At 52.2% G+C, this 24,445-nt stretch overlaps 1 protein-coding gene across 1 annotated transcript in view; it reads left to right on the top strand.

Annotated features, from left to right (window-relative positions):
• TLE3 (TLE family member 3, transcriptional corepressor) overlaps nt 1-7,417 on the top strand; it is a 45,999-nt gene extending 38,582 nt beyond the window's left edge. Inside the window, exons 12-18 of the mRNA XM_081831877.1 lie at nt 6-37; nt 742-991; nt 1,325-1,572; nt 2,214-2,361; nt 3,164-3,314; nt 4,328-4,404; nt 5,376-7,417. Of these exons, the coding sequence (XP_081688003.1) occupies nt 6-37; nt 742-991; nt 1,325-1,572; nt 2,214-2,361; nt 3,164-3,314; nt 4,328-4,404; nt 5,376-5,483 (1,014 nt within the window). The 3' untranslated portion in view covers nt 5,484-7,417. The remainder of the gene's footprint in view (nt 1-5; nt 38-741; nt 992-1,324; nt 1,573-2,213; nt 2,362-3,163; nt 3,315-4,327; nt 4,405-5,375) is intronic.
• Nucleotides 7,418-24,445: the final 17,028 nt, after the last annotated feature.

The raw sequence follows: 24,445 nt of genomic DNA, 5'->3' as shown, positions 1-24,445 counted from the left end.
TGCCCTCAAGCCTCGCCTCCATTCCTGGTGGGAAACCGTAAGTTCTGGCTGTGCTTGCTGCATGCTAGCTGGGGAAAGCACACAACCCCCCACCCCTCTCCCCAGCCCTGGCCGACCTCCCCTCGAGAAGGTGTCTGCCCGCTAGAGGTACTCACAGACCAGGTTGTAGCCGCAGGAGACGGCTGCCTGGCCACACTCCTGACCGGCCCTGGGGCTCCTGCTGAGTGGGGAACTGGGGATGGGGAACGCTGCAGTTGATGGGGCCTCCATAGCCAAATGATGTGAGCGGCCCTGGCCTCAGGAGCCCCGCTGGGTTGGAGCTGCTGGAAGCACCCCCAGCCTAGAACAGCAGGTAGACCGTGCTGGCTCACCCCCGGCTACGATGTGTACTCCGTGATTCCTCCTGGGGGGGGCACACCTCTTTCCCTCCCTGTCACCCCTGGGCTTGTAAAGGAGGAGGTAACATTCAAGCTGAACCCTTTCCATGGGGATTTATAGATGGTGGGAAACGCAATCTGGAGCCAAGGGTATATGGGAGCAGGAGCAGAAGTCAAGGCCTAGGATGTTAAGCAGTCCTCTACCCTGGCAGAACCAGGCCAGGGAGGTTGGGGTGACTGGGTTCCCTAAGATTTGGGGGTGGGGCCCGGACGTGGGCCAGTCAGGGTGGTGCCGTCTGACCTGGGAGGACTCGTGGGAACTGAGAGGATTGGGGATGATGGAAGGGACGGTTCTCCCTTTCAGAGCGTACTCTTTCCACGTGAGTGCCGATGGGCAGATGCAGCCCGTGCCCTTCCCCCACGATGCCCTGGCAGGCCCCGGCATCCCACGCCATGCCCGGCAGATCAACACACTGAGCCATGGGGAGGTGGTGTGCGCCGTGACCATCAGCAACCCCACACGGCACGTCTATACAGGTGGCAAGGGCTGTGTGAAGATCTGGGACATCAGCCAGCCGGGCAGCAAGAGCCCCATCTCCCAGCTGGACTGCCTGGTGAGGCCCCAGGACCTCAGGCATCTCCTCCAGCCGGCCGAGGGGCAGCCTGGCTGGGCAGCCGAGCAGGCTGGCTGACCCCTGAGCCCTGGCTTTACTTACCATCCCTAAGTGGAGATAGCGAGCTTCCCGGAGTTTGTGAAGAAATGCACGAAAGATTGAAGGGTTGTGGATGAGGGAGGGGATGGTCTGGCAGCTGCCGGGAGCGAGGGCGGAATGTGAGCAAGCAGGGGTGGGGAGGGTGGCGAGGGCGCCCGGTGTCGCCGGATGCGATTCTTCTGGTCCCTGGGAGGAGGGGCGGGCAGAGCTCCATGTTGCCCCTTCTCCCTCCAGAACAGGGACAACTACATCCGCTCCTGCAAGCTGCTCCCTGACGGGCGCACGCTCATCGTGGGCGGCGAGGCCAGCACGCTCACCATCTGGGACCTAGCCTCGCCCACACCCCGCATCAAGGCCGAGCTGACGTCCTCGGCTCCTGCCTGCTACGCCCTGGCCATCAGCCCCGACGCCAAAGTCTGCTTCTCCTGCTGCAGCGACGGTAACATCGCCGTGTGGGACCTGCACAACCAGACCCTGGTCAGGTGAGGCTGTGCGAGGGAGCAGGGGAGCCTCGTCCTCGGGAAGGTCGCGCTGGTCGTAACGGGGACCCGTCCGGGGTGCTTCTGGCCGTGGGGTGGCCACATCAGAGTGGGCGAGGACCCCCGGGTGAGGAGACAGCCAGGCCTGCCCTGTGCGAGGGCGCAGCCGTGGGTCAGGTGCTCCGCGTGGGCAGGGGATGGAGGGCTCCCCTGCAGAAGGCTCCGGGGGGAGGGGAGCATGGAATTCAGGGCGTCGGAGACAAGCAGAGGGAGAGAACTGAGGAAGGAGGGCATCGGGACCGGAAGGTCGGGGGCAGTGTCACTTGGTGGTTGTCGTGGGGCCTCGGGAGCGGTGGCCCCGTGGGAATCCTACCCCCATAATGACCCCATGCCGGTCACTCCGCGCCCGTGTCTCCGTGTCCCCGGTGTGAAGCGGGCATGGTGAAGGCGGTGCAGGGCGGCGTGCCCGCCCCGGAGTCGGCTGTCGGGAGGAGGTCCGGCTCTGCTGTGAGCTCACCAGAGGACCGCGGGTGCATGGGCCACCCCCTTTTGGGCCTCCGTTTCCTCTTCTGCTCAGACACAGCCGGTCTCGGCACTCGGTGGTTCTGGAGGGCTCACCCCCTCTCCCTGCTTGGCCTTTGTAGGCAGTTCCAGGGCCACACGGACGGGGCCAGCTGCATAGACATCTCCCACGATGGCACCAAGCTGTGGACTGGAGGCCTGGACAACACCGTGCGTTCCTGGGACCTGCGAGAGGGCCGGCAGCTGCAGCAGCATGACTTCACTTCCCAGGTGTGTGTGCTCCTCCCCTCCCCAAGGCCAGCGTGTGCCCTTCCCTTCTGGGGTCCCACTGGCTGGGTCAGGGGACACGGGGGCCCTCACAGGTGGTCATTGCAAGTGGACCTGTGACCACCCTGAGCTACCTCAGAAGGCTTCCTGGAGGAGGCAGCAATAGACTAGAACCGACAAGGCCCTGGAGTTGGATGTACTTGACCCAACTGCTCAGAACTGATTCTCAGCAACGCTACTGTTGAGCACTTTGGCCCCGGTGTTTTTCCTCCCTCATGGGATGGGCACGGTAGTAGCTACCTCGCAGGTCTGGTGTGAGCACCTGAAACGGTCCCTCTAAAAGCCTTAGCCGTAGCCTGGTTCATAGAAGATACTCTGTTAATGTTAGGTAGCCTTATTTTCCATTGTTGTTTGTGTTATTTAAATATTTTAACTATATATTTAATATTTTAGTGTTTTATTCACTTTTTTTCTTAAGGAAAGGCAAAAGTCACAGGGAAACTTGTGTAACTTGGAAAGTGAAATGCTTGTGCCATCTCGGAGTTGGAATGCTGGCTTTACCGCTTACTTTCTAGAGTCAGCAACCTCTCTGAGCCTCTACTTCCTCGCCCCTGCAAGGCATTCCAGGGCTGAGGGAGAGGAGAGGGGCTTTGCCTTGCAGATGGCACGTGGGGATGTGATGGGAGTGGGAGCGGTGGGCCCCTGCCCTCGGGGTCCCTGAGCAGGGCCTTTGAGGAGCCCCTGGGGCCCCGGGGGAAGGGTCAGGGGGACAGAGGAGCTGAGCCCGGTCTGCCGCCCCCTGCAGATCTTCTCGCTGGGCTACTGCCCCACCGGGGAGTGGCTGGCCGTGGGCATGGAGAGCAGCAACGTGGAGGTCCTACACCACACCAAGCCGGACAAGTACCAGCTGCACCTGCACGAGAGCTGCGTGCTCTCGCTCAAGTTCGCCTACTGCGGTGAGCCTCGGGGAGCCGGGAGCCGGCGCGGATGAGGGGCCCAAAGCTTGAGAGCAAGGCAGAGCCCGCACGCCAGCCACATCTTGGAATCCAGCCTCCCGATCCCGACCACTGTCTCCCCCCGCTACCCCCCCATCCTTATTCCTTGGGTGCGGATACGGCCACAGGGCACCAAGCACGCACAGCAGCAGGCCAGAGCCAGCCCTTGCGGGCCTGGGGCAGGGGAACGGCACTCTCAGCCTTGGGGCCGTTCCTCCGCTGGCTGAGGCCGCGGGCTCTGATGGCTGACAGCCCTGGGTTGGATCTGCTTCTCCCCAGACTGGCTGCGAAACCTTGGCCACCCCGCATCCTCTCTGCATGCCAGGGGGTCTTTCTCCGGGAGTGGCCCGGGCCCCCCATGAGGCTTTGGAGAGCAATAGCACGTTAGCCCGGGCTGAGCCTGGCAGAGCAGCCTGCAAGCAAGAGCGCTCACTGGCCACCGGCTGCGGCTGGCTGGGTCTCCAGACCGCAGGGCTCTGACATTTCTAGCACTTTCTGCCGCCTTCTAGTCATAAAACCGAGAAGGCTCACTCCACTGATAGCTTTTTTTTTTTTTTAGATTTTTTTTTTTTTATTTATTTGACACAAAGAGAGAGGGGGAGACAGGGCGAGAGCAAGCACAAGCAGGGGGAGGGGCAGAGGGAGAAGCAGGCTCCCCACTGAGCAGGGAGCCCGATGCGGGGCTCGATCCCAGGACCCTGGGATCATGACCTGAGCCAAAGTCAGCCGCTTAACCAACTGAGCCACCCAGGCGCCCCTGTGATTGCAGAGAGGCGTTCTGGGCAGGGGACGGGGGGGCAGTCTGTGAGTCAGATACGGGTCTCGCTTATGAAATGCCCCTCACCAGCCAAGCCTCTTACCTAAGCACTGGCTGGCAGACACCACATCTCCGTGGCAGCCGGCCACGTCTGGGGCGGGTCTCGCTTTCAGGGCAGCCAGCCCCAAGCTGACGCTCCTTTGCCTCCCGCCTGCAGGCAAGTGGTTCGTGAGCACTGGGAAAGACAATCTCCTCAACGCCTGGAGGACGCCATACGGAGCCAGCATATTCCAGGTACCGCCCACCGCCCGGCCGCTGCTCCGGGTTGGGGCCTGCCCCTGGGGATGGGGATGGCCCCTTCCAGCCCCTACGTGCTGGGGATCCAGGGTGGGTTTCCCAGAGCCAAGGCCTGGGACACATCAGCGGGACACACACTGCAGCTGGTGGCGTCTGACCCATAGGGTGAGGGCTTTTAAGTGGGGGTTCTTGTGGGATTTCTAGAACAAGGGGGAGTTAAGTCATGCTCTTGGCTCTGGCCTGTGGCCTGAGCACTCCCAGGAGGTGCCCTGGGCAGCTCTTTTCAGAGCAGCGTTCCCTGATGTTCAAGTAAGTTTGTGTTTCATCTCGACACCTCAGTGTATGGAGTGAGAGGGAGTAGGAGAGAAAGGGTCTGGAAAGAGATGGGAGAGCAGGAAGAGGCTTTTCATGGTTTTTCAAGATCTGGGTTCCGACATACAGCTCTCACTTACACATAGTCTTGACCGCACGCACGCACGCACAGTATGCTCCTGTGCTCCCAGCCGACAAGCCACTTTCGGGATCCGTGCTGGGAATGGGTGGTGTCCAGCATGTCACACGTGTAACCCTCGTTACACTGGACGCTTCGGGTCGGGCGGAGGTCCCCTTCCTGGCTCCGGCCCACTGACGCCCATGCCCTGCTCAGAGGTGCTCTTTCCTGTCTGTAAACCGAGGAGAAGCTCGTCCTCCAGTGCTCTCTTTCGAGCCATACAACTCCACGATCACCCTGGGCCCTGGTCATGAGCCTTTCCTGGTGGAAAAGCCGAAGGACGGGGCATCTGTCCCCGAAAGTGCCTCTCCAGGCTGCTTTGGGGGAGGCCGTGCTGGGTGCGCTTGGGGTTGGAGCTCCGGGGCCGGCAGACGGGGTGTGACGCAGACAGCGGAAACCGTGCTGCGTACCAGGAAAGTGAATTTCTGCCTTTTTGCCTCCCCACACCCTCCTGCCTGTCCTCACCTTCGCCCTGCAGTCCAAGGAATCCTCGTCTGTCTTGAGTTGTGACATTTCGGCGGATGACAAATATATTGTAACAGGCTCTGGTGACAAGAAGGCCACGGTTTATGAGGTCATCTACTAAACAAGGACTCTAACTGGGCTGTCAGACTCTGGGAGAAAAAGACTCGGCGGTGACAGGGCGACCCCGCGAGGGGCCCCAAGGCTGGCGGAGGCTGGCGGTGGGCAGCCGAGCAGTCCAGGGCTGCGCTCCGGCAGGCCGAGAGGGCGCGCCCGCCACGGTCTGGACCCCTGGGCATGGACTCCTGTGTCTCACGGACTCTGATGGATGTCTCTCCTCCTCCCTGTCCACAACCCTGGCAGATGCTACAAGTAGATTTCTTTGGAGGCTTGGGGCTCCAGCCCCCCGACAGACGCCCTCGTGAATCTCCATCTTTCCTTCCCCTCTCTTTTGCTCTGTCCCCCTGCCCTGGGTCGGGGACACTGGAGTGGACCAGGTGTTTGTGCTGGGGGAGGGGGGGATCTCATTTTCCCGATTGTGCAGCGCACAACATTTGTGAAAAATGTAAATAACAGACTCCTCTATCTCGGACTGGTCAGTGGGGGAGGAGGCCCCTTCCCACCGAAAACGCTAGCCGTGTACTTCGCCTGCTGTATTTGTAACCCACTCGTGGTGGTGGCTTTTTTTTTTTTTTTAAAGGGACATCCCCATCTGGGAAGGGGAGGCAGGGAGGGGGAGCCAAATGGAGAGGGAGTGGAGGGGCAGAGGAAGGGAGCTGCAGCTGGTGACCAGCCTGACCAGGAGGAGTGGGGGTTCCTGGGACGAACGCACCTCCCTGTGGACTTGGGAGCAGCCCAAGGCCTTTCGGGACCCTCGCAGGCTGCACGGGCAGCCGGGCAAGGCTTGCATGGTGGCCAGCCAGGCTGACGAAGGTCGGATTCTCTGTGGCCGCCTGCGCTCTCCTCCCTCTCTCTCAGGGGTCCGACTCTTGCTCTCCCTTTCCTTCTCGCCTCGCTCGCTCGCTCTCTCTCTTTGGTGCGCACTTGGTTTGGTGATGGGAGGTGGAGGCGCGAAGGAACTCCATCTCTGGCCCTTCTTGATCTTCGGACACAACCTTCAAAGGACAAAAAGTTAGAGGAAAGCATAGCAACTCAGCTCAGGGAGCTACCAGAGAAAAATAGCAACTGATGTGGGTGCTTTTTTTTTTTTTTTTTTTAATAAAAAGAATTAGAATTGATGTCCTTTATAAAAATGCCTTCTCCCCTTTTCCTGCCTCTGACCCCATCCTCTCTCCCTAGAGGGGAAAAGTGTAATCAACCTGCAAGGGTTGTGAGTCCGAAGGGACAGTCTCCCCCCCGCCCACCCCGGGCAGCACAACAGGGCTGAGGGGACCAGGGGTCGGGTGGGGACACCGGTCTTGGCACTGTGGTGACTTCTTGCGGCTTTCAGTCTCTTTGGAGCCCAAACAGGTTACAGGTAGAAAAATTGTCTCCTGCAGGTACCGCTCTTTGGTACCAAAATGTTCTGAGGTATTAGGACTTGGGTTTATTATTATTTTTTTTTCCTTCTTCTTCTTGGTCTTTTTTTTTCTTCTTTTAAGGAAAAGCTAAAGGCCGATGTGAGTCCTGGTGGTGGGCTCTCCATGGATGTAGCATATGGAAGATAATTTTGATACTGCATTTTTATGGATTATTTTATAATGTGTGATTCCGTCTGGTGAGAAGGGAGGAAGGGGCCCCAGTGGAAACTGCTGGTCTTCAGTGATCTTGCTCCAGGCTAGCAGCTCCCCTGACATGACCCAGAGGCCGTGGAGAGGCCACGCAGAGGCCACGGAGACTGGCCGGGCGCCCTGTACCTTTCTGAGGTGGGGGAGGGGCCGTCTGGAGAATTTCTCTCTTTCTCTGGGTCTTGGATGTGCATCTGCCGTGTCTTGTTAAAGGCTCTAGCCACAAGGGAGGGTGAGGGTAGAAGAAAGTTGATTCCTGAAGAAAAAAAGAAAATGAAAAGTCATTGTAATGAGCTGTTTTTATATTTTTAAAAGTTGCTATTTAAAGGTTGGTTTGATTGTTGTGTTTTATTGCCTCTACACCCCCCCCGTTTGTCAGACCTCCCCGAAAAGAGGGGGACCACTGTCACCCTCACGCCCTGGATTCTGGGTGATTTCCCTTGTCATCCCTAGACAGAAGCTCTTGTCATTTCAAAGCACTTCCCGCGCTGCCCCCAACCCCTAAAAGTCTGATCTCGCAGGATGGTGAGGGGGAGTGTTCTCCCTGCCTTCCCCAGGCTGCCTTCCCGTCTCCACACTGGGGAGTGGTGGGTGGGAGCCGGGATTTCCTCTGGATGCGCATGCAGGATAAAGTTCCCCGAGGGGAGGACCGAGGATTTACACCAGATTCTTACTAGACAGTCGTCCGTGCAAGACGTTTTGGCAAAAAATGAAATGCGAAGAACTTCAAGTGTAAAATGTCTATGAACATCTGGACTCTGAAAGCCTTCACCATCTTACGTCTCAAGTTAGATGTCACACGGGGGACCTCAGTCTCCGGTTCACAAAGCTGTGGGTAAAGGCGTTTGGAGGGGGGATTTTGCAGAAGGGGTAGGATAGGACGTGCTGGCCAGTACCCTCGGAGGCAGGGCTGGGCTAGGGTGCTTCCTAGGCTCTGGGATTTCCTGCACCCAGTAGAGACCTCTCCTAAAGCTGGGGACTGACATGGTTTCCAACTCCGTATTTGGTCAAAGTCCTTCTAAATCCACTAAATCCACTGTCGTTTTACACAAAAAAGGGAATAACGACGTTTTTAAAAAGGAGAATAAAGCAGTCTATTAGCCTAGAAAGGACAGCTGGACTGCATGCACGGAGGGATTGTCCAGCTGGAGAGGGATGTCCACTCAGGCTTCTAGAGGAGCTTCCAGCAGGTAGAGCAGGTAGGAGGAGGAATGCCGATCTGGGGCCGCTGTGTGGCCAATAGGTCTGTATTGGTTGCATGGACTTCAGTAGAACATCACACTCCTCTGTCCACGCTGGTGCATTGAAGCAGAGGGATAGAGGGCCAGCTGATGGGCTCTGGCCAGAAGATTGTGCATGTGCCCAGGACCCGCCTGGGGATTGCCTACCGGTGCTAAGATAGGAGTTGGGCTTGTAAGCCTCAGGGAGAGGACAAGCAGCATGTCTATTAGAGAAGGCTCACCTACAGTCTTGCCCTGGCAGAGGTGGTTACGACCATTTCTGAGGGGGGGGAAACAACCTCTGGAAGGCTGTTGTACCCAGATGTCCTGGGCACAGGCAAGGATGTAGAGCCGACCGAAATCTGGTCCTAACCCCGGAGGCTCCCAGTCGAGGGTGGGGAGGCCATAGAGCCCCAAATTTGACTCTGTCCGCGCTGGGGCGACACATCCCAGGCCCCAGCTGCAAGCGCCTTGCCTCCCGCCTGTTGTCACCACCATTGTCCCTTACACGGCTCGCCAAGCCTCTCCACGCGGATGGTCCCATTGCGTGCTCCCGCCTCCGCCTCTCACCCACCACTCTGCTCTGCTTCCCAGCCAGCTTGTTAGAAACCTCGAATCTCAGTCCTGCTGCCGCTGAATCTGCATTTTAACAGCCCCTCGCTGACTCCTCGGCACCTGTACGTTGGTGAGGGGCTCTTCTAGTCCAAGGCGAGGGGCCCACTCACAGCAAATGGGAAGGGAGGCCTTGATACTATTTTCGAAGTCACCCCTAACCTTACCCTGCAGAAACGCAGGCCCAGTCAGTCCTGGCATTGGCCACATGTCACCATACCTGTCCGTCTGTCCAGCTAGACCAGCTTCCCTGGAGGGCAGCTCCCAGGACTTCAGTGGCCCCGGGGTGGTCCTGGCTTGAGATTATTCTATTTCTCTGGGAGCAGGGCATCTGGATGCTCGTAATTGAAGCCAAGAAGTGGGCTGACTTCTGGAGTTCTGTCAACTCTGCCATTGCTCAAAGCAAGGAGATCCGTTTTTAAAAATGGGGAGGGTATGGTTGCGAGAAGGCAGCTTTCATGCTTTTAGTCCACATCAGATTATGTACAAGTGTCCAGGTCATCCCAAGCCACAGTTGACCAGGCCGCAGGCCTCCTGGCCTCTCTCTATCCCCTTTCCCCACCCGTAAGCTGCTCAACCCCAACATGGGCAGTGACTCTCCTAATTCTAGCATCTATGAGAAGGTACAGAGCTGCAGATCCCTGGATACTGCAGCTGGACAGATCCTTAGCAAGAATGCTAAATGGTATAACCTGGCCATCAAGTATTTCATCATGATGGAGTGTACTTTTTTTTTCCAAGAATGCAGTGCTTGAAAATGAACATTATTTTTAATGTAAAGTATAGCAAACAAACATTAATATTTTAAAAATTTGCCTGGTTATGCATCATTTTCTTTTTCTTATGATAACAATATAAAATGCACTCTATTCCAGTACCTGTGCAACGTTTTTAAACATTACCCTAAAATTGGACCTTTTGTGTTTGAAGAGGTCCTCTACTGAGCTCTTAATTTTATGAATGGGACAATTAAGCCCAGAAAGGGCAAGAGACTCACCATGAGTCACCCAAATCACATCTCCCTCTCCCCTAAATCCCTAGCATACTTTCAGGGAGGGCAGGACTGATATTTGGAAGATTAGAATCCAGAGGATGAGGGCTCCTGCTCCTTCAACAGTACGGGTGAAAAAATTCTTCATGGAAAGAGGCAGCCAAGAAAAGCCATGGAAACCAGCCTCCTCCCTTGAGAACCTAGAACTCACCCATCCATCCATCCATCCATCCATCCATCCCCCACTCGCTCATCTTTCTATCCATCCATCCACCCAACTGTCAAACTATCCTTGTACCCACCCATCCATCCAACCAACATTTATGTAGTGAGAATTAATATGACAGGCGTGGTTCTAGGTGCTGGAATGCAAAAACCAATAAGACAATGCTTACCCATATAGAACTTTCTCAGCCAGAGTGGGAAAGAGCTGATCTCAGGGCAGAGGAGGAGATCAGTGATCTCAAAGTGAAGAGCGTAAGTGGGAAAGTGAAAGATAAGAAGCCCCCTCCCCAACTCCATCCTTGCCCAGCTCAGGCCTTGCTCGTGTCCATTAGGTCACCATTAGTCGGGGCCCAGAAAACTCCACGGTGCGCTCACCCTGACCCCGACTCAGCTCTCTTCCAGGCAGATCAGACAGGGCAGGGTTGATGGCTCAGAAGCGGGCTCTCGGGACCTCCTGGACTGTGGAGGCTGGATGAAAGTCAGATGGGGCTGGAGCCTTTGTCTCTCCTTGATATTATAGCTGCCTGATGCAACCGTGTGCTGACAATAGGTTACACGGTTTGAAAAAAGCAGGTCTGGAATTTTCAGTGCTGGCAAATGAAACAGCAAACTAATAAGGATTCCCTTTAACCATGTGGACACTGAGACATCGTGGATAAAATTAAACTAAAACAAATTTACTAGCTTACCTAGAAAGAAAAAGAAAGAAGAAAGGAAGGGAGGGAGGACAGAAGGGAGGAAGGAAGGAAGGTTGGAAAAATGGAAGGAAGGAAGGGAGGGAGGGGAATCCTTTAATGTCATAAATTTAAAAACTTTAAAGGCAGAGTAGGGAGGTCCCAAGCTCAGAACAAAAGCCCAAAACTACATAGAGCAAAAATTGACAAAATTACAAGGAGGAACAGGAGTCTTTGACATCCCACTAACAGAAACTGGTAGATCAAGCCAAGAGTAATTTATAAGGATATAGAAGATTTGAATAGCATAATTTGCAAGCTTGAGCCCATCAAACCCTATAACCAACTATTGAAGAGCACAGATTCTTTTCTTTTTTAAGATTTGATTTATTTGACAGAGAGAGACACAGCGAGAGAGGGAACACAAGCAGGGGGCGTGGGAGAGGGAGAAGCAGGCTTCCCGCGGAGCAGGGAGCCTGATGCGGGGCTCGATCCCAGGACCCTGGGATCATGACCTGGACCCAAGGCAGACGCTTAATGACTGAGCCACCCAGGTGCCCCAAGCACAGATTATTTTCCAGCATACCCGGAAGACTTAGTTTTACCAATCAAAGGAGCAGAGGAGGCATTTTACAAAATTCAATCCCCAGTCATGACTCTTCCTAAAGTACCAAACTAGGAATAAAAGAAAATGGCTTTAATCTGACAATGGATAGCTAAACCAGACCAGTGGCTCAATCATAGATAGTGGTTAAGTTTTAGGAGCGTTGGTTTAAAGTCAGCAAGAAAACAAGAATACTCATTATTACCACTTCTATTCAACATAGTTCTGGGGGCTCTAGCCAATGTAATAAGACAAAATAAAAGAATAAACAAGGTCCAATGAGTGAAATGAAAAAAAAAGTTGTAATTATTTGTTGCAGATAATATGACTGTATACATAGAAAATATATAAGCAATTAAAACAAATAAGAGAGTTTAGTCAAGTTGCTGGATCCAAGATCAACATTCATTAATCAATAGCTTTCCTATTCATAAGCAATAACCAATTAGAAGAATGTAATATAAAGAAAAAAATGCATTTACAGTAGCAAGAAAACTTACCCATGAATTGATCTTAGCAAAGCTATACAAGACCTTTATGAAGAAAAATATAAAATTTTATTGAAGGAAATATTTTTGAAAAGACCTACATGGATCCTACATTATACCATATTCATTGATGAGAAAATCCAATTTTATTTCAAATGCTGGCTTTTCCAGAAACCTGTAACGGGATGTTAAACAAAATCCAACTAGGATGTTTTCTATATAATTTCATACGCTGACACTAAAATTTATCTGAACAGTAAAGGACCAAAAAATAGCAAGTATAATTTCGAAGAGGAATAAGAAAGGAGGACTAGCCCTCCAGAAATCAAGACTTACTGTAAAGCTAAGTTTGACTTAGAAGCAGTCAAACAGACCAGTGGAACAGAATTAAGTCCATAAATAGACCCCTGTATAAATAAGAATCCAACTATGTATGACCAATGTGGCATTATGTGTCAGTGGAGAAAAGCATCAGCAGATAATTCTAGGACAATAGGCCACCTTTATGGAGGGAAGATGGATCTCTACCTCACACACTACACAAAAATAAACTCTAGTGGGATTAAAGTCTTTAAACTTGTAGGATAAAATATTGGAGAACAGCCTTAGTGGTGTGAGGAGGGAAAGGATTATTGAACAGGACACAGGAAGTGAAAGCTATAATGAAGAAAAGGAAAGGTCAACTTGATTGCATTAAAATTTAAAATTTTAAACACCTGCATAGCAAGAGATGAAAAACTTACAAGACATGAAAAAATATACATGCAGGATGCTTACCTGACAAAGAAGTGGTATCTGGAATACGTAATAAATTCTCCCAAGTCAGTACATGAGAGCAAACAACCCAGAGAAATGGGTAGAGGACAGAAACAAGCAACTCTCAGGAGAGGGAAAATGAATGGCCAGTAAACATGTGGAAAATGCCCCATTTCGCTAGTTATCAGGGAGATGCAAATTTAAAGAAACAAAAACAAAAAACAAAGTGAAACAGGACAATTCATTCCCATCGGATTGACAAGTCTTTGATGAGTTTAATAATACAAAGCTTCCACCAGGATGGGGAATGAGGAGCATTGTCAAACACTGCTTGTGGGAGCAGACTGGCGTCAACCACTTTGCAGAGCATTTGGCAATAGTTGGCAAAGTGGAAGCAACACAACCCTATGACCTGGTAATTCAGCTTCCAGGTACAATCCCAAGAGAAGCTCTTAAACACAAGAGCAGGGGCGCCTGTGTGGCTCAGTCAGTTGAGTGGCTGCCTTCGGCTCAGGTCATGATCCCAGGGTCCTGGGATCGAGCCCCGCATCGGGCTCCCTGCTTGGCGGAGAGCCTGCTTCTCCCTCTCCCTCTGCCTGCCACTCTGCCTACTTGCGCTCTCTCTCTCTCTCTGTCAAATAAATAAATAAAATCTTAAAAAAAACAAAAACAAAAAAACACAAGTACAAAGAGATGTACATGGAGGTTTTCATTGCCCCATTATTTGAAGTAGCAGAAATAACTAGAAATAAGCTGTCCATTATTGGGGGAATGCATAAGGAAAAATAATCTATGCATTTTCCTACAATGAAATTATATGTGGGCATTAAAATACATGAGCTAGATCTTTATGTATCAACTTGGATAAATCTCAAAAACACAATGTTGTGTGAACAGAGCAAGTTACAAAAGGAAATATATGATACGATACTGCTGTGTCAAATATAAATATAAAACAATTCTAAATTTGAGTATATATATCAAAATATAAAAACATGAGTGGAAAGAACACACCATGCCACCAGGACAATGGTTATCTGTGGGGAGGGAAGGAAGGAAGGAAGGAAGGAAGGAAGGAAGGAAGGAAGGAAGGAAGGAAGGAAGGAAGGAGGGAAGGAAGGAATGGAGGGAGGGAGGAAGGGAAATGAGGGTCAGGTGGGAGTCCAGCTATACCTATTAATTTTATTACCTTTAAAAAAATCTGAAGAAAATGTTAAATTGTTCACATTTTTAAAATCTGTGTAGTGACTTTCAGTAGTGTCATATTATTTTCTGATCTTTTCTACGTGTTTGGAATATTTCATAATTAAAGATCAAGTGAGGAAAGCCAGACCACTCAGGACCTGATAAGAAACCACCTTTCGTTGGGCGAGGTGGGGGATGGGCCTGGGTTGGGGGTGCACAAGCCCAGTGGTGGAGGAGCAAAGCCCTCAGGTCACCATGTCATCTTAGCCTGTATCACTGGGCCTCTCCAGAACTTGGTCTTCTCATCTATGGACTGATGCTTGAAGGCTGGATAAGCAATCCTTGGCTCCTCTCCAGCCTGGATGTTTGTGATTCTAATGATCTTGTAGGGGTACAAGGGCAACTATCTCACGCAGAGACAACATGAATTAAATTAGTTTAGCTTTTCGTTGTGAGACATGCCAAACAGATACAAAGTAGAGAGAACAGTATAGCGAATCTCTCTGTGCCCATTAATCAAGCTTCAACAGTTACCAACTCAGGGCTAATCTTGTTTTATCTTACCCCACCCATTTCTACTGGCCACCACCACCAGTGGGCTATTATGCAGCAAATCCCAGATATCTCAACATTTAATTAGTAAATATTTAAATATCTCCACCAGGTAAGATCTATTTTAAAAATATAACCAATACTACGATCCCACCTAAAAAATGAACAATAATTTCCAGTGTCATCAAATACCCAATCTGTACTCAACTTTCCTCAATTGCCTCATAATTTTTTTTTAAAGATTTTATTTATTTGACAAAGAGAGACAGAGAGAGAGGGAACACAAGCAGGGGGAGTGGGAGAGGGAGAAGCAGGCTTCCCGCTGAGCAGGTAGCCTGATGCGGGACTCAATCCCAGGACCCTGGGATCATGACCTGAACCGAAGGCAGACACTTAACGACTGAGCCACCCAGGCGCCCTGTCTCATAATTTTTTTAAAAATTGTTTGTTAGGATCCAAATAGGGTCCAGACAAAGCAACTATAATTGATACGTCTTTTAGGTTCCTCTTTCACATCTTATGCTCTCTCTCTCTCTCTTTCTCTCTCTCTCTCACACACACACACCCTTATTCATTAAGAAACAAAATTATTTGTCCTTAGAGCTTCTCACAGTCTGAATTTGGCTGATTGCTAAATTGTTAGATCTCAGCTTGATTAACTCAAGGCTTGATTTTTTTGGGGGGCGGTCTGTCAAGAATACTTCATTGATCCGTGAGGAAGCACACACTATCTAGATGTTTCTCCTTTTATATATTAGCTGTCACTGATGATCATCATTTAGATGCATGAGTTCATTAGGGGCTACAAAATGGTGACATTTTAATTCTGTCACTCCTCCATCTATTTGCTTGAATGCTTCTGTAAAGAGAAACTGCCCCTCATCAACCATATGATTATCTTGAAGTATAGTTTAAATGTAGGATAAATATTTGATTCATTTCCTTTACTTGCCAGTTTTGAAAGTAGTAAGTTAGTATTCTCAACAGCTGACCAATAAGGGTTTTCTTTTTTAAAAATAACATTATGAACTTGTGGATTTAAACATATTTTATATGCTTCAGTCAAGTGGAGTTATCCTTATTGTTTCTCAAATCATCCTCTTCAAGATACCTCCTGAGTTTTTTTGATATGACTTTGGTAGTCTTTGATAACTTCATTGCTTTCTGATATAAGATAATGTTCCTAACTCATCTTGTACATTTTCTGTCCTAGATCTGGAGTCAGCCATGTCTCCAAGGAGCCCTCGTTCCTTTTAGTGGGAAGTGGTATTTAGAGACCATAATCTGGGGGCTAAGGGTGCTTGGTGCTAATGGATTGGTCATTGTTTTTAGATCCCTTTAGTAGCAGAGCTAAGTTGTGTGTGTGTGTGTGTGTGTTTACATTTGTTAAAAATAAAACACATCATGAAATCTATTGATACTTCTAATTCAAATTCAGGGTTGCATGTTTTTACTTCACCTCATTGATCTTCTATCTGAATTTTCTTACAAAGTGGATTAAATTCTGAGTGGTTTACATCTAAGTGACAATGACGTTCAAAACCTTCTTTTGTTACCCATTTGCTATTTGCCTCATTCTCCAACCTGACAGTGAACTTCCTGAGGGCAGAGATCAAGTTTGATTCATTCTGTATTCCTGGCTCCTAACAGAGTAACTGTCACATGCTAGGTACTTAATAAATAGCTACTGAATACCTAAAAGAATGATGCTTTCAAGGAAAACAAGGAATCTGAAAACTAGCTCTGAAATTTAAGCCAAGACTATTCACCCATCCATGAATTCAATAGAAACAGACAGAGCATACCCAGTGTTGGAGGCTAGGGACAAGGGTTATAGAGATAAATGGTCCATGCCCTCAAGCAATGTACCCAAGTGGGGAAAACAAACTCAAATGATTGTAACAATGATAAAACCATGTTATTAATAAATAGTGTCCTGGAGAGCATGTTGTGAGGGTTGTGAGAAGGGAGGATAGGGCAACTTTTACAAAGGTCAGAAAGGGAGGTATCCATGAAGCCTTCCAGAAATCAGGTTTGTCCTGGCTGTTTAAGGATGCGTAGGGGTTGTAGGCTGAGAGAAGGAAAGGCATTTTATTTTTTTTACTTTTTTATTTTTTTAAAGATTTTATTTCTTTATTTGACAGAGAGAGACACAGCGAGAGAAGGAACACAAGCAGGGGGAGTGGGAGAGGGAGAAGCAGGCTTCCCGCAGAGCAGGGAGCCCGATGCGGGGCTCAATCCCAGGACCCTAGGATCATGACCTGAGCCGAAGGCAGACGCTTAACGACTGAGCCACCCAGGCGCCCAGGAAAGGCATTTTAGACGCACTAGTCCCTGAGTTGCCTGCCTCTCTGTAGTGCTGAGCTGGTTTGTTCCTGGATGGCTGAAGATTTTGCAAATCTTTGTGCTGGGGCCGCAGTCTACTCCTTGGAGAACCCGCAAGTGTCTCCCCTGAGGGATGTGCAGGAGGGCAGGCACCGAGTGTGAGAGGGGAAAGGAGGAGGCTGGGAGCTGGTGGGCCCGAGTCACTCTTCAGAACACAGAGAGGCTGCCCCTCAAGGCAGAGCTCGAAACAGACGTCAACTGTTGTGCATGCACTCCGGAGATCAGCTTGTTTGTCAACGAAAGTAATTTGCATTCAGGCTTGTTTGGGGACACACTCCCTAGTCCCTGGGAAACCCCAAGCACCCATGTTACCCAAGATTCTACCAGTTAACTCACCATCACATTTTTATCAGGGGGAGGCTTCCTCCCCTGCCCCTGCTGGCCCAGTTCGAGGAGTCACAGCTGTCAGGTCAGAGTCCTGCCCCCCAACATGAGCAGGTCTTCCCTTGCAAGGGCAGCCCCTGGACTCAAGGATCAAAGAAAGTCAGTTATTTGTAAATTATTGTCTAGGGAGATTTGCCCCGGTTTATGAAACCCACCAGCCTGTTGAGTGACTTCGTATTTTCTCTTTAAATAAATTCACTTTGGGGGCGCCTAGGTGGCTCAGTCAGTTAAGCGTCTGCCTTTGGCTCAGGACATGGTCCCAGGGTCGTGGAATCGAGTCCTGCATCGGGCTCCCTGCTCAGCGGGGAGCCTGCTTCTCCCTCTGCCTGCCACTCTGCCTACTTGTGCTCTCTATCTCTGTCAAATAAATAAATAAAATCTTTAAAAATAAATAAATAAATTCACTTTTTAAGCCTAAATATAAGTATTTTCAAAGGAAACTTTATATCATCATCCTAAATGGATATCGCCCACCTTTAAAAACATCTCCATGCTACTAAATACAATGAGAACAAAGTGGGCTAGCTACGCCTCAAGTCCTTCTTACTCCCTCTTTGTTACCAAAAGGGAGGTGAGGCAGTATTTGAGAGGTGTGAGGACTCCTCAGCTCCCGGGTCTCATCAGAATGTTTGACGGAGAAGAGGAAAAGAAATAACTTCCCTGGGCGCCTGGGTGGCTCAGTCGTTAAGCGTCTGCCTTCGGCTCAGGTCATGATCCCGGGATCCTGAGATCGAGTTCCGCATCGGGCTCCCTGCTCGGCGGGAAGCCTGCTTCTCCCTCTCCCACTCCCCCTGCTTGTGTTCCTGCTCTCGCTATCTCTCTCTCTGTCAAATAAATAAATAAAAATATTAAAAAAAAAAAAAAAAAAGAAATAACTTCCCTGCTGTGAGTCAATGATTGTTAATGCCTCCTTAGCTCACGTAAAATATCCTCCCCCATACCCCACTTTGGGAACCCTGAGCTAGTCTAATACCCCCAATGCAGATGGGGAAACTGAGGCCCAGCCAGCACAAGTGACTTGTAATGGAAGTCCCTCGGAGGAGGGACCATTGTCGGCCTTGCCCCCCCACCCTCCCGTGTCCTTAGCTCTGTTCGCCAAATGAACAAATGAATAACCTCACACAGCCCCGAGTCCGGATTGAAACTAAAACCAGGTTGTGGACTTTGAGCATCTTTTGCATATGGCAGACTCCCCCACCCGGTCCCGGCTTCCGACCCCTCTCCTCAGCTTCCTCTTTCGGTTCTTCACAGGGGAATTCCAGGGACTGTGCTTCTAGGGCAGGGGGGTGTGGCCGGGCCTGAACCACGCTCTTGGACTGTGCCCCCCAGTGATCTGGGGTGGGTCGCAGCCCACGCTCTAGGTGGCCTGGCAGGTGATGTGCAGGTGAGGGAAGGTAGCAGCCCCATCTCTGCTCTCTCTGGTCTCCGCGGTCAGCATCTCCAAGGTCGACACTGGGCCATCAATCCTGCCACATCTGACCCTCCTGGGAGCCAGGGCTGCGGAGTGGATAGTGGGCTTGTCAGGCCTGGACACGGGGGCTGAGGGGACCCCAGGGGATATGAGAAAGGCCTTGCTGGGGGTGTATCTGGAGCTTGTGTCCCTTCTCCTTCCCTCCCTTGCTGCCCACTCTGAGGACACTGATCTCTGGCCCCACTGTGGGCTTGGCTCTGTGCTCTCCTGAGCCAGTCCTCGCGAGGCAGTCATTTTATCAGCTCGTGCTCGGGCCATGCACCCACCACCCACATCCAGCACCTATCCAGTCAGTCCCCAGAATTCAGAGAGGAACTGGACCCATGCCTTGCCCCCAAGTTGCTGTCAGGGTTGTTGGTAGGGAATAAACCCGTCCCAGATGACCCCACTATTCCATGGTCAGTGCTCCAAAGGCAATGGCATGGGGCTGTGGGGGCCCAGAGGAAGGGTGCCCGCCTGGCCTTGAGGTCGGGATGGCTTTCTGGGGGAGGGGATGTTTCAGCTGGGCTCTGAAGGACAAGTGGGATGAGGGGGCTAGAGGCGGAGGGGCAGCACACCTGTGGGCTAGCAGGTGCAAAGGCCCTGGGGTGCATGTGACAGAGGCTCAAGGGAAAGGCCCTGAGGGGTCAAGAAGTGTCCTGGGGAAGCCAAGGAGCCGCTGGCAATTTGGCAAAGGGCACTTACGGTGGGATCTGAGCAATGGGAAATGAGCTCCAGTTGCAGCACTGGGCAGGGCTTGGGGGAGGGAGAGTCAGGCAGGGAGCAGTGCGGATGCTACCATGGTGACTGCAGCCTCAGAGATGGGCATCCCCAGAAAAATGTATTGGGTGAGAGAGTAAGGAATAACCAGGGGAAGAGAGACTTAAGCCTCTCTTCACCTCCCACATCCCTCATTCCCCTCACCCCACCACCAGTCCACAGGGGCTCCGAAGGGAGATGCTTCCAGATCAGGGATCAACAAACGTGCTGGGCCAATGCACAGGTGTTCTGTTTCCTCTGGCTGACAAAGCTGGGGGCCTAGTGTTCTGGGATGCCTGGTGTCATTGCTGCCTGTTGAAAGGTGGCTCTGTCCTCTGACCCCTCTGCCTCATGGTGGCACAGACCGCAGTCATGGACTTCTGCCTCCCCCTTCCCTCCTGTCCCTCTTGGTCACCTCACCCAGAGCTCACCATGGGTCTGCTACCTGCTGATCCTGCCCCCCTCACTCCCGCCAGGCCCTGCCCTGTGCCCAGTGTCCCCTGCATTGCCTCCATGCGCCCTCCTGTCACCATCCTTGCCTCCTTCTGGGACCTCCCGCGTCTCAGTCCTCAGCCTGGCTCCTCCCGTCTGCCTGCAGGCCCCAGTGACCCCCAACTTCCCAGCCTCCCTCTGTGCATCGTCCCCAAGAGAGCTAGGGCAGGCCTGAGTTTGGGTTCTGTTCCAGGCTTACCTGCGGGATCCCCCCCCGCTCTGTGCCTCAGTTTCTCATCTGGAACACAGGGGCAAAACCCAGACAGCCCCAGAACAGTCAGCTCCATCGCCGCCCCCTACCCCTTCCAGATTGGGGGGGGTGTCCCCTCTGGGCCGCCGCGTGGCCGGGTCGCGCGGGTCGCGCTCCGCCGGGGCGGGGCGGGGGGGGGGGACAGGGGGCAGCGTGGCGGCGGCTCAGTGGCGCGCGGTGGCCGTTCGCGCGTGGCCCTCGGCCCTCGGCGGCCCCGCGCTGAGCAGATGGCCGGGGAGGCGAGCGGCCGCGTCAGCTGCTGTTATCTCTCGCTGATGACACGGAGTGTAAATTTTGTTGGCAACACTCCCTCCTGCCTCTGCATGCCACCAGCTTTAATCACTGTAATTGAGTTATAATGAATGATTGTGTGCTCGCATTGTGCGCGCCGGCGCGAGCCGAGTGAGCGAGCGCCGGCCGCCCCGCCGGGGTGGGGGGTCCGCGCGGCCGCCGGGGAGGGGGTTGTCCCCCCCCCGCCGCGCCCCCGGGGCTGGGGTAGGGGGGGGCGGCTCCCCGGCTCCCCGGCTCCCCGGCTCCCCGGCTCCCGTCTGCCCCACACCGCTCCCGGCGGCCCGTTTGCTTTGCACTTTATTACCATTTTCAAAGGACAACGAATTCGGGAACGTCGTGGAATATTTGGAAAACGCAGATAAGCAGAAAGAAAAGGCAAAGAACAGGGCTTGAGGCGCTGAAATCCTGCCCCTCGGTGATAAGCACCCCCCCCCCTTCCATTCTGGAGAATATTCTTTCAGACTTTCACAGGGCAAATGGTTACAGCGGCTGCCCCACCCCCACTCCCCAGCCATCGCTGTGCGTGGAAGTCTGTGCTGAGTGCATGTAGAAGCCTCAGCTCACACAAGCATCTCCATGCCTAGCGCCCAATCACCCCACTGTGCAGAGGAGGCAGCTGAGGCTCAGGGAGCTTGCAGGACCTCTCAAGCTCAAGCAGCTAGTAAGTGGGTCCCCCTGTTTCAAACCCAGTGGCGTCTGTTGGCCCTCTGTTCAGGATACAAATAAAAATAGATTTTAAACATCCCTCTGTCTACACTTTCCCCAGCCCCCTCCTGCCCAACAGAAAAGCAGAACTGGCTCCAGAACTTGAATTTTCTTTCTCATTTCAACATGATAGTGCTCGCCCAGGGAAAGCGAGTGCTGGGACCAGGCCTCTTCCGGGAGCACAGCCACCAAGCCCCCGTGGGGGTGTCTTGGGACCAGAGACCCTGCCTGAGTCACATGGCCCAGCAGGCTGCTGCCCATTCTGAGATGGAGGCCTTAGGGAAGTCGCTGCCCCCCAGGGGCACGAGGGGAGAATGGAGGCAGCCCCCGGGCATGTTCTGGTGGCCTCGGGGTCCCTCCCAGCGAGGCAGGCCCGGGTCTCTCCTGGCTCTCAGTGGAGCTGATGCAGGTAAACCTCCCTGATCAAGGGCAGAGGGAGGTGCTGGTGTGACTGACGAGAGTCACCCCCTCCCCAGAGACACCGAGGTCAGGATGGGGTGCAGTCATGGCTCTTGGGGCTGGGGGGAGGGCCGCAGGGCTAGCTCCATCCCTGACTTTCTGCATAACTTGGGCAAGTCTCACTTTGCTACATTTCCCCTCTGAGGCCCTGGTCTTGCCTCCAAGATGACCAACGTGGGGGTCACCTGATCGCTCCTTGCACTCTTCCAGGGGGGGCGTCATTCATTTTTATTGCATGATAATATTATTGTAAATAAATAGTCCTTGTATTTATGGAGTTATAACTAAATAATACTTACAATACATACATAATTATTATTTTTAGAGATTTTATTTATTTGAGAGAGAGAGAGAACACATGATCAGGGAGAGGGGCAGAGGCAGAGGGAGAAGCAGACTCCCCGCTGAGTGGGGAGCCTGATGCGGGACTCGATCCCAGCACTCTGGGATCATGACCTGAGCCAAAAGCAGCTGCTTAACCTACTGAGCCACCCAGGTGCCCCATAAATAATCATTATTATTATAGCTAACATCTCTTGAGACTTAGTATGTGCTAAGGACTATGTGTCTATGCCACCTCTTTTCTTCTGTGATGGAATATCGTACTTTTTTACGCCAACGTCTTAAAATCCGTTCACAAATAGAAGCTTTAGTGCCTTAAAGCCAAGCTCTGTGGGAGGAGTTGGCCCCATCCTCAGCCTTGGACCCCCCTTCCCCTCTCCAGATGCAGATGGAGCGAGGTTTGTGAGTCCTCTTGTCGGAGGCAGGCCGCAGAGCAAGTCACCGTGATTGTTCTTGGAGGATTTCGTGGTAAGGTATTTCCAGTGCCCTTTAGAGAGCCGCTTCTCTCAGAAAACAATGATTACTTTCATGAAGTGTTCTTGGTAAAGAGCATTCCCCAGGTTTCAGGGTTTCCAGTGCCTTTAACCTTCTCTTTTGATGATGGTCCTGGTTTCTAGGATCCAAAGTCCCATCTGCTGGTGGCGGTGAGCCAGGAGGACCCCAGGCGCCAGTCTCTGTGTTTCTGGATGCTCTCCGGCCCAAGGGATGCCAGCACAGACTGCTTACCGGTTCTTTCACTGTGTCATTGGATCCTCCCATGGCTCCAGACCCGGCTCCATTTCACAAAAGACGACTAGGAAGCACAGAGAGGTTAAGTAACTTACCCAGGGCCACACAGCTAGGTGTCCTGTGATAGGCATCAGGGGATGAGCAAGACACACACAGCTCTTGTCCTCCAGAAACAGTCCCAGGGCCAGATCCTTGACCTACTTTAGGGCTCCCACTGATAGCTGAGCATCACCCCGGCAAGCACACCCACCCACCCACACGTGCAAGCGTGTGTGCCTCCACCACGCTGTCCCCTGCAGGTTGGGGGCTTCCCTCTTTATGCCCATGGCCCAGTGCTGGGCTTGTCCATCTGAACCTCACAGCTGGCCTCTGAGCTGAAGGGATGGGCTTCTTCTTCCTCTCATTAGGAAGGTCATGTGGTCCCCAGAGATTCAGACACTGCCCCACTTTGGGCAGCAGAGGAGAGCAGTTCTGAGCACGGAGGGACGTGATAGCCAGACTGCCCGGGTTCAAATGGCAGTTCTCCCAGTGGTCACCTGGGAGACCTTGGGTAACATGCTTGGCCCCTCTGTGCTTCAGCTTCCTCATCCATAGAACAGAGATAAACAATCACTCACCCCATAGGGTCCTCGGGAGGATTAAATGAATTAATACACGGAAAGCATTTAGCGGAACGTCGGTACCTATTAAATGCTCAGTAAATGATGACAAAGAGGAGCAAACATGGAGGAGGTTGCTTATCTGAGTCCTGGTCTCCAAGCAGCCTCCGAGCAGCCTTGGAGGGCCTAAAAGGACCTTCTGGCTATGAGTAAAGAGCCCCGAGTCCTTCAGAGACTGGAGGAAGAGAGAGAGAGAAAGAGAGAGAGCCTCCCTCTGTCATGGTTCCTTCCACCATGACAGAGTCCCATTCACAAAAAGTTAAAAATAGAACTACCCTATGATCCAGCAATTGCACTACTAGGTATTTACCCAAATATTACAAAAATATTATTTCAAAGAGATACATGTATCCTGATATTTATAGCAGCACTATCTACAATAACCAGATTATAGCCTCCAGCCCCCAGAACCTAGATGGCCCGTTTTCAGAGCAGGACAGAACAGTGACTTTCTCAGAGGCAAGGACTGTGTCTCCATCTTGTGTCCCCGGTGCCCAGCGCAGGACACAGGCTGGATGGGAAGTGAGGACCGCCGAGTCCTCATCTGGGACTCCGCCCTGGCTGGGGATGTGACATTTCAGCCTGACTTCTCTGAGCAGCCCTGCCAGGGCGGTGGTTTCTGCTCTCCCTACGGACGAGGCCCAGAGAGGGGCTGATTAGCCCTGCTCCGTCTTCCCCGGACCCTGGCTGCACCCGTCCACAGCCAGTGCTTCCAGGAACGGAAGGGAGAAGGCACCAGCTGAGCTCGGGTGGGCCCCGGCGGAGGCAGGAGGAGGCCCCGGAGCAGGTGGAGGCCCTCAGGGGGCAGGAGCCCCCTTCTGAAGCAAAGGCCTGCTCTGTGGGCCCAGTCCCAGGTCCCCACGTGTGACTGTCCCCACACCCTGACTCACCAGAGGGTCTTTTTGTCTTATTGGAGAGAAGTCAATTTTAGGTCCTTAGAATTCCTTGATGATCAGTTCTTCCATCGGCCATTTCCTTCATGTTTGCTTGTAATTTATTCTTTTACCTGTAGATATGCATCCTTAGGATCTGAGAATGAGGGGAGTTAGCAACATCAATTCTAAAAATCATTTGGCTTTTTAAAAAGTAATTCATGAATGCAGAGGGGGAGACTGACCAAAGCTGAAATTGGGGTGTGAGGGGGAGA

This window comes from Leptonychotes weddellii, chromosome 9 (assembly GCF_054177405.1).
Source record: "Leptonychotes weddellii isolate Sample4059 chromosome 9, ASM5417740v2, whole genome shotgun sequence".
NCBI classification, from domain to species: Eukaryota; Metazoa; Chordata; class Mammalia; order Carnivora; family Phocidae; genus Leptonychotes; species Leptonychotes weddellii.
This window is presented reverse-complemented; position numbering and strand designations above follow the sequence as displayed.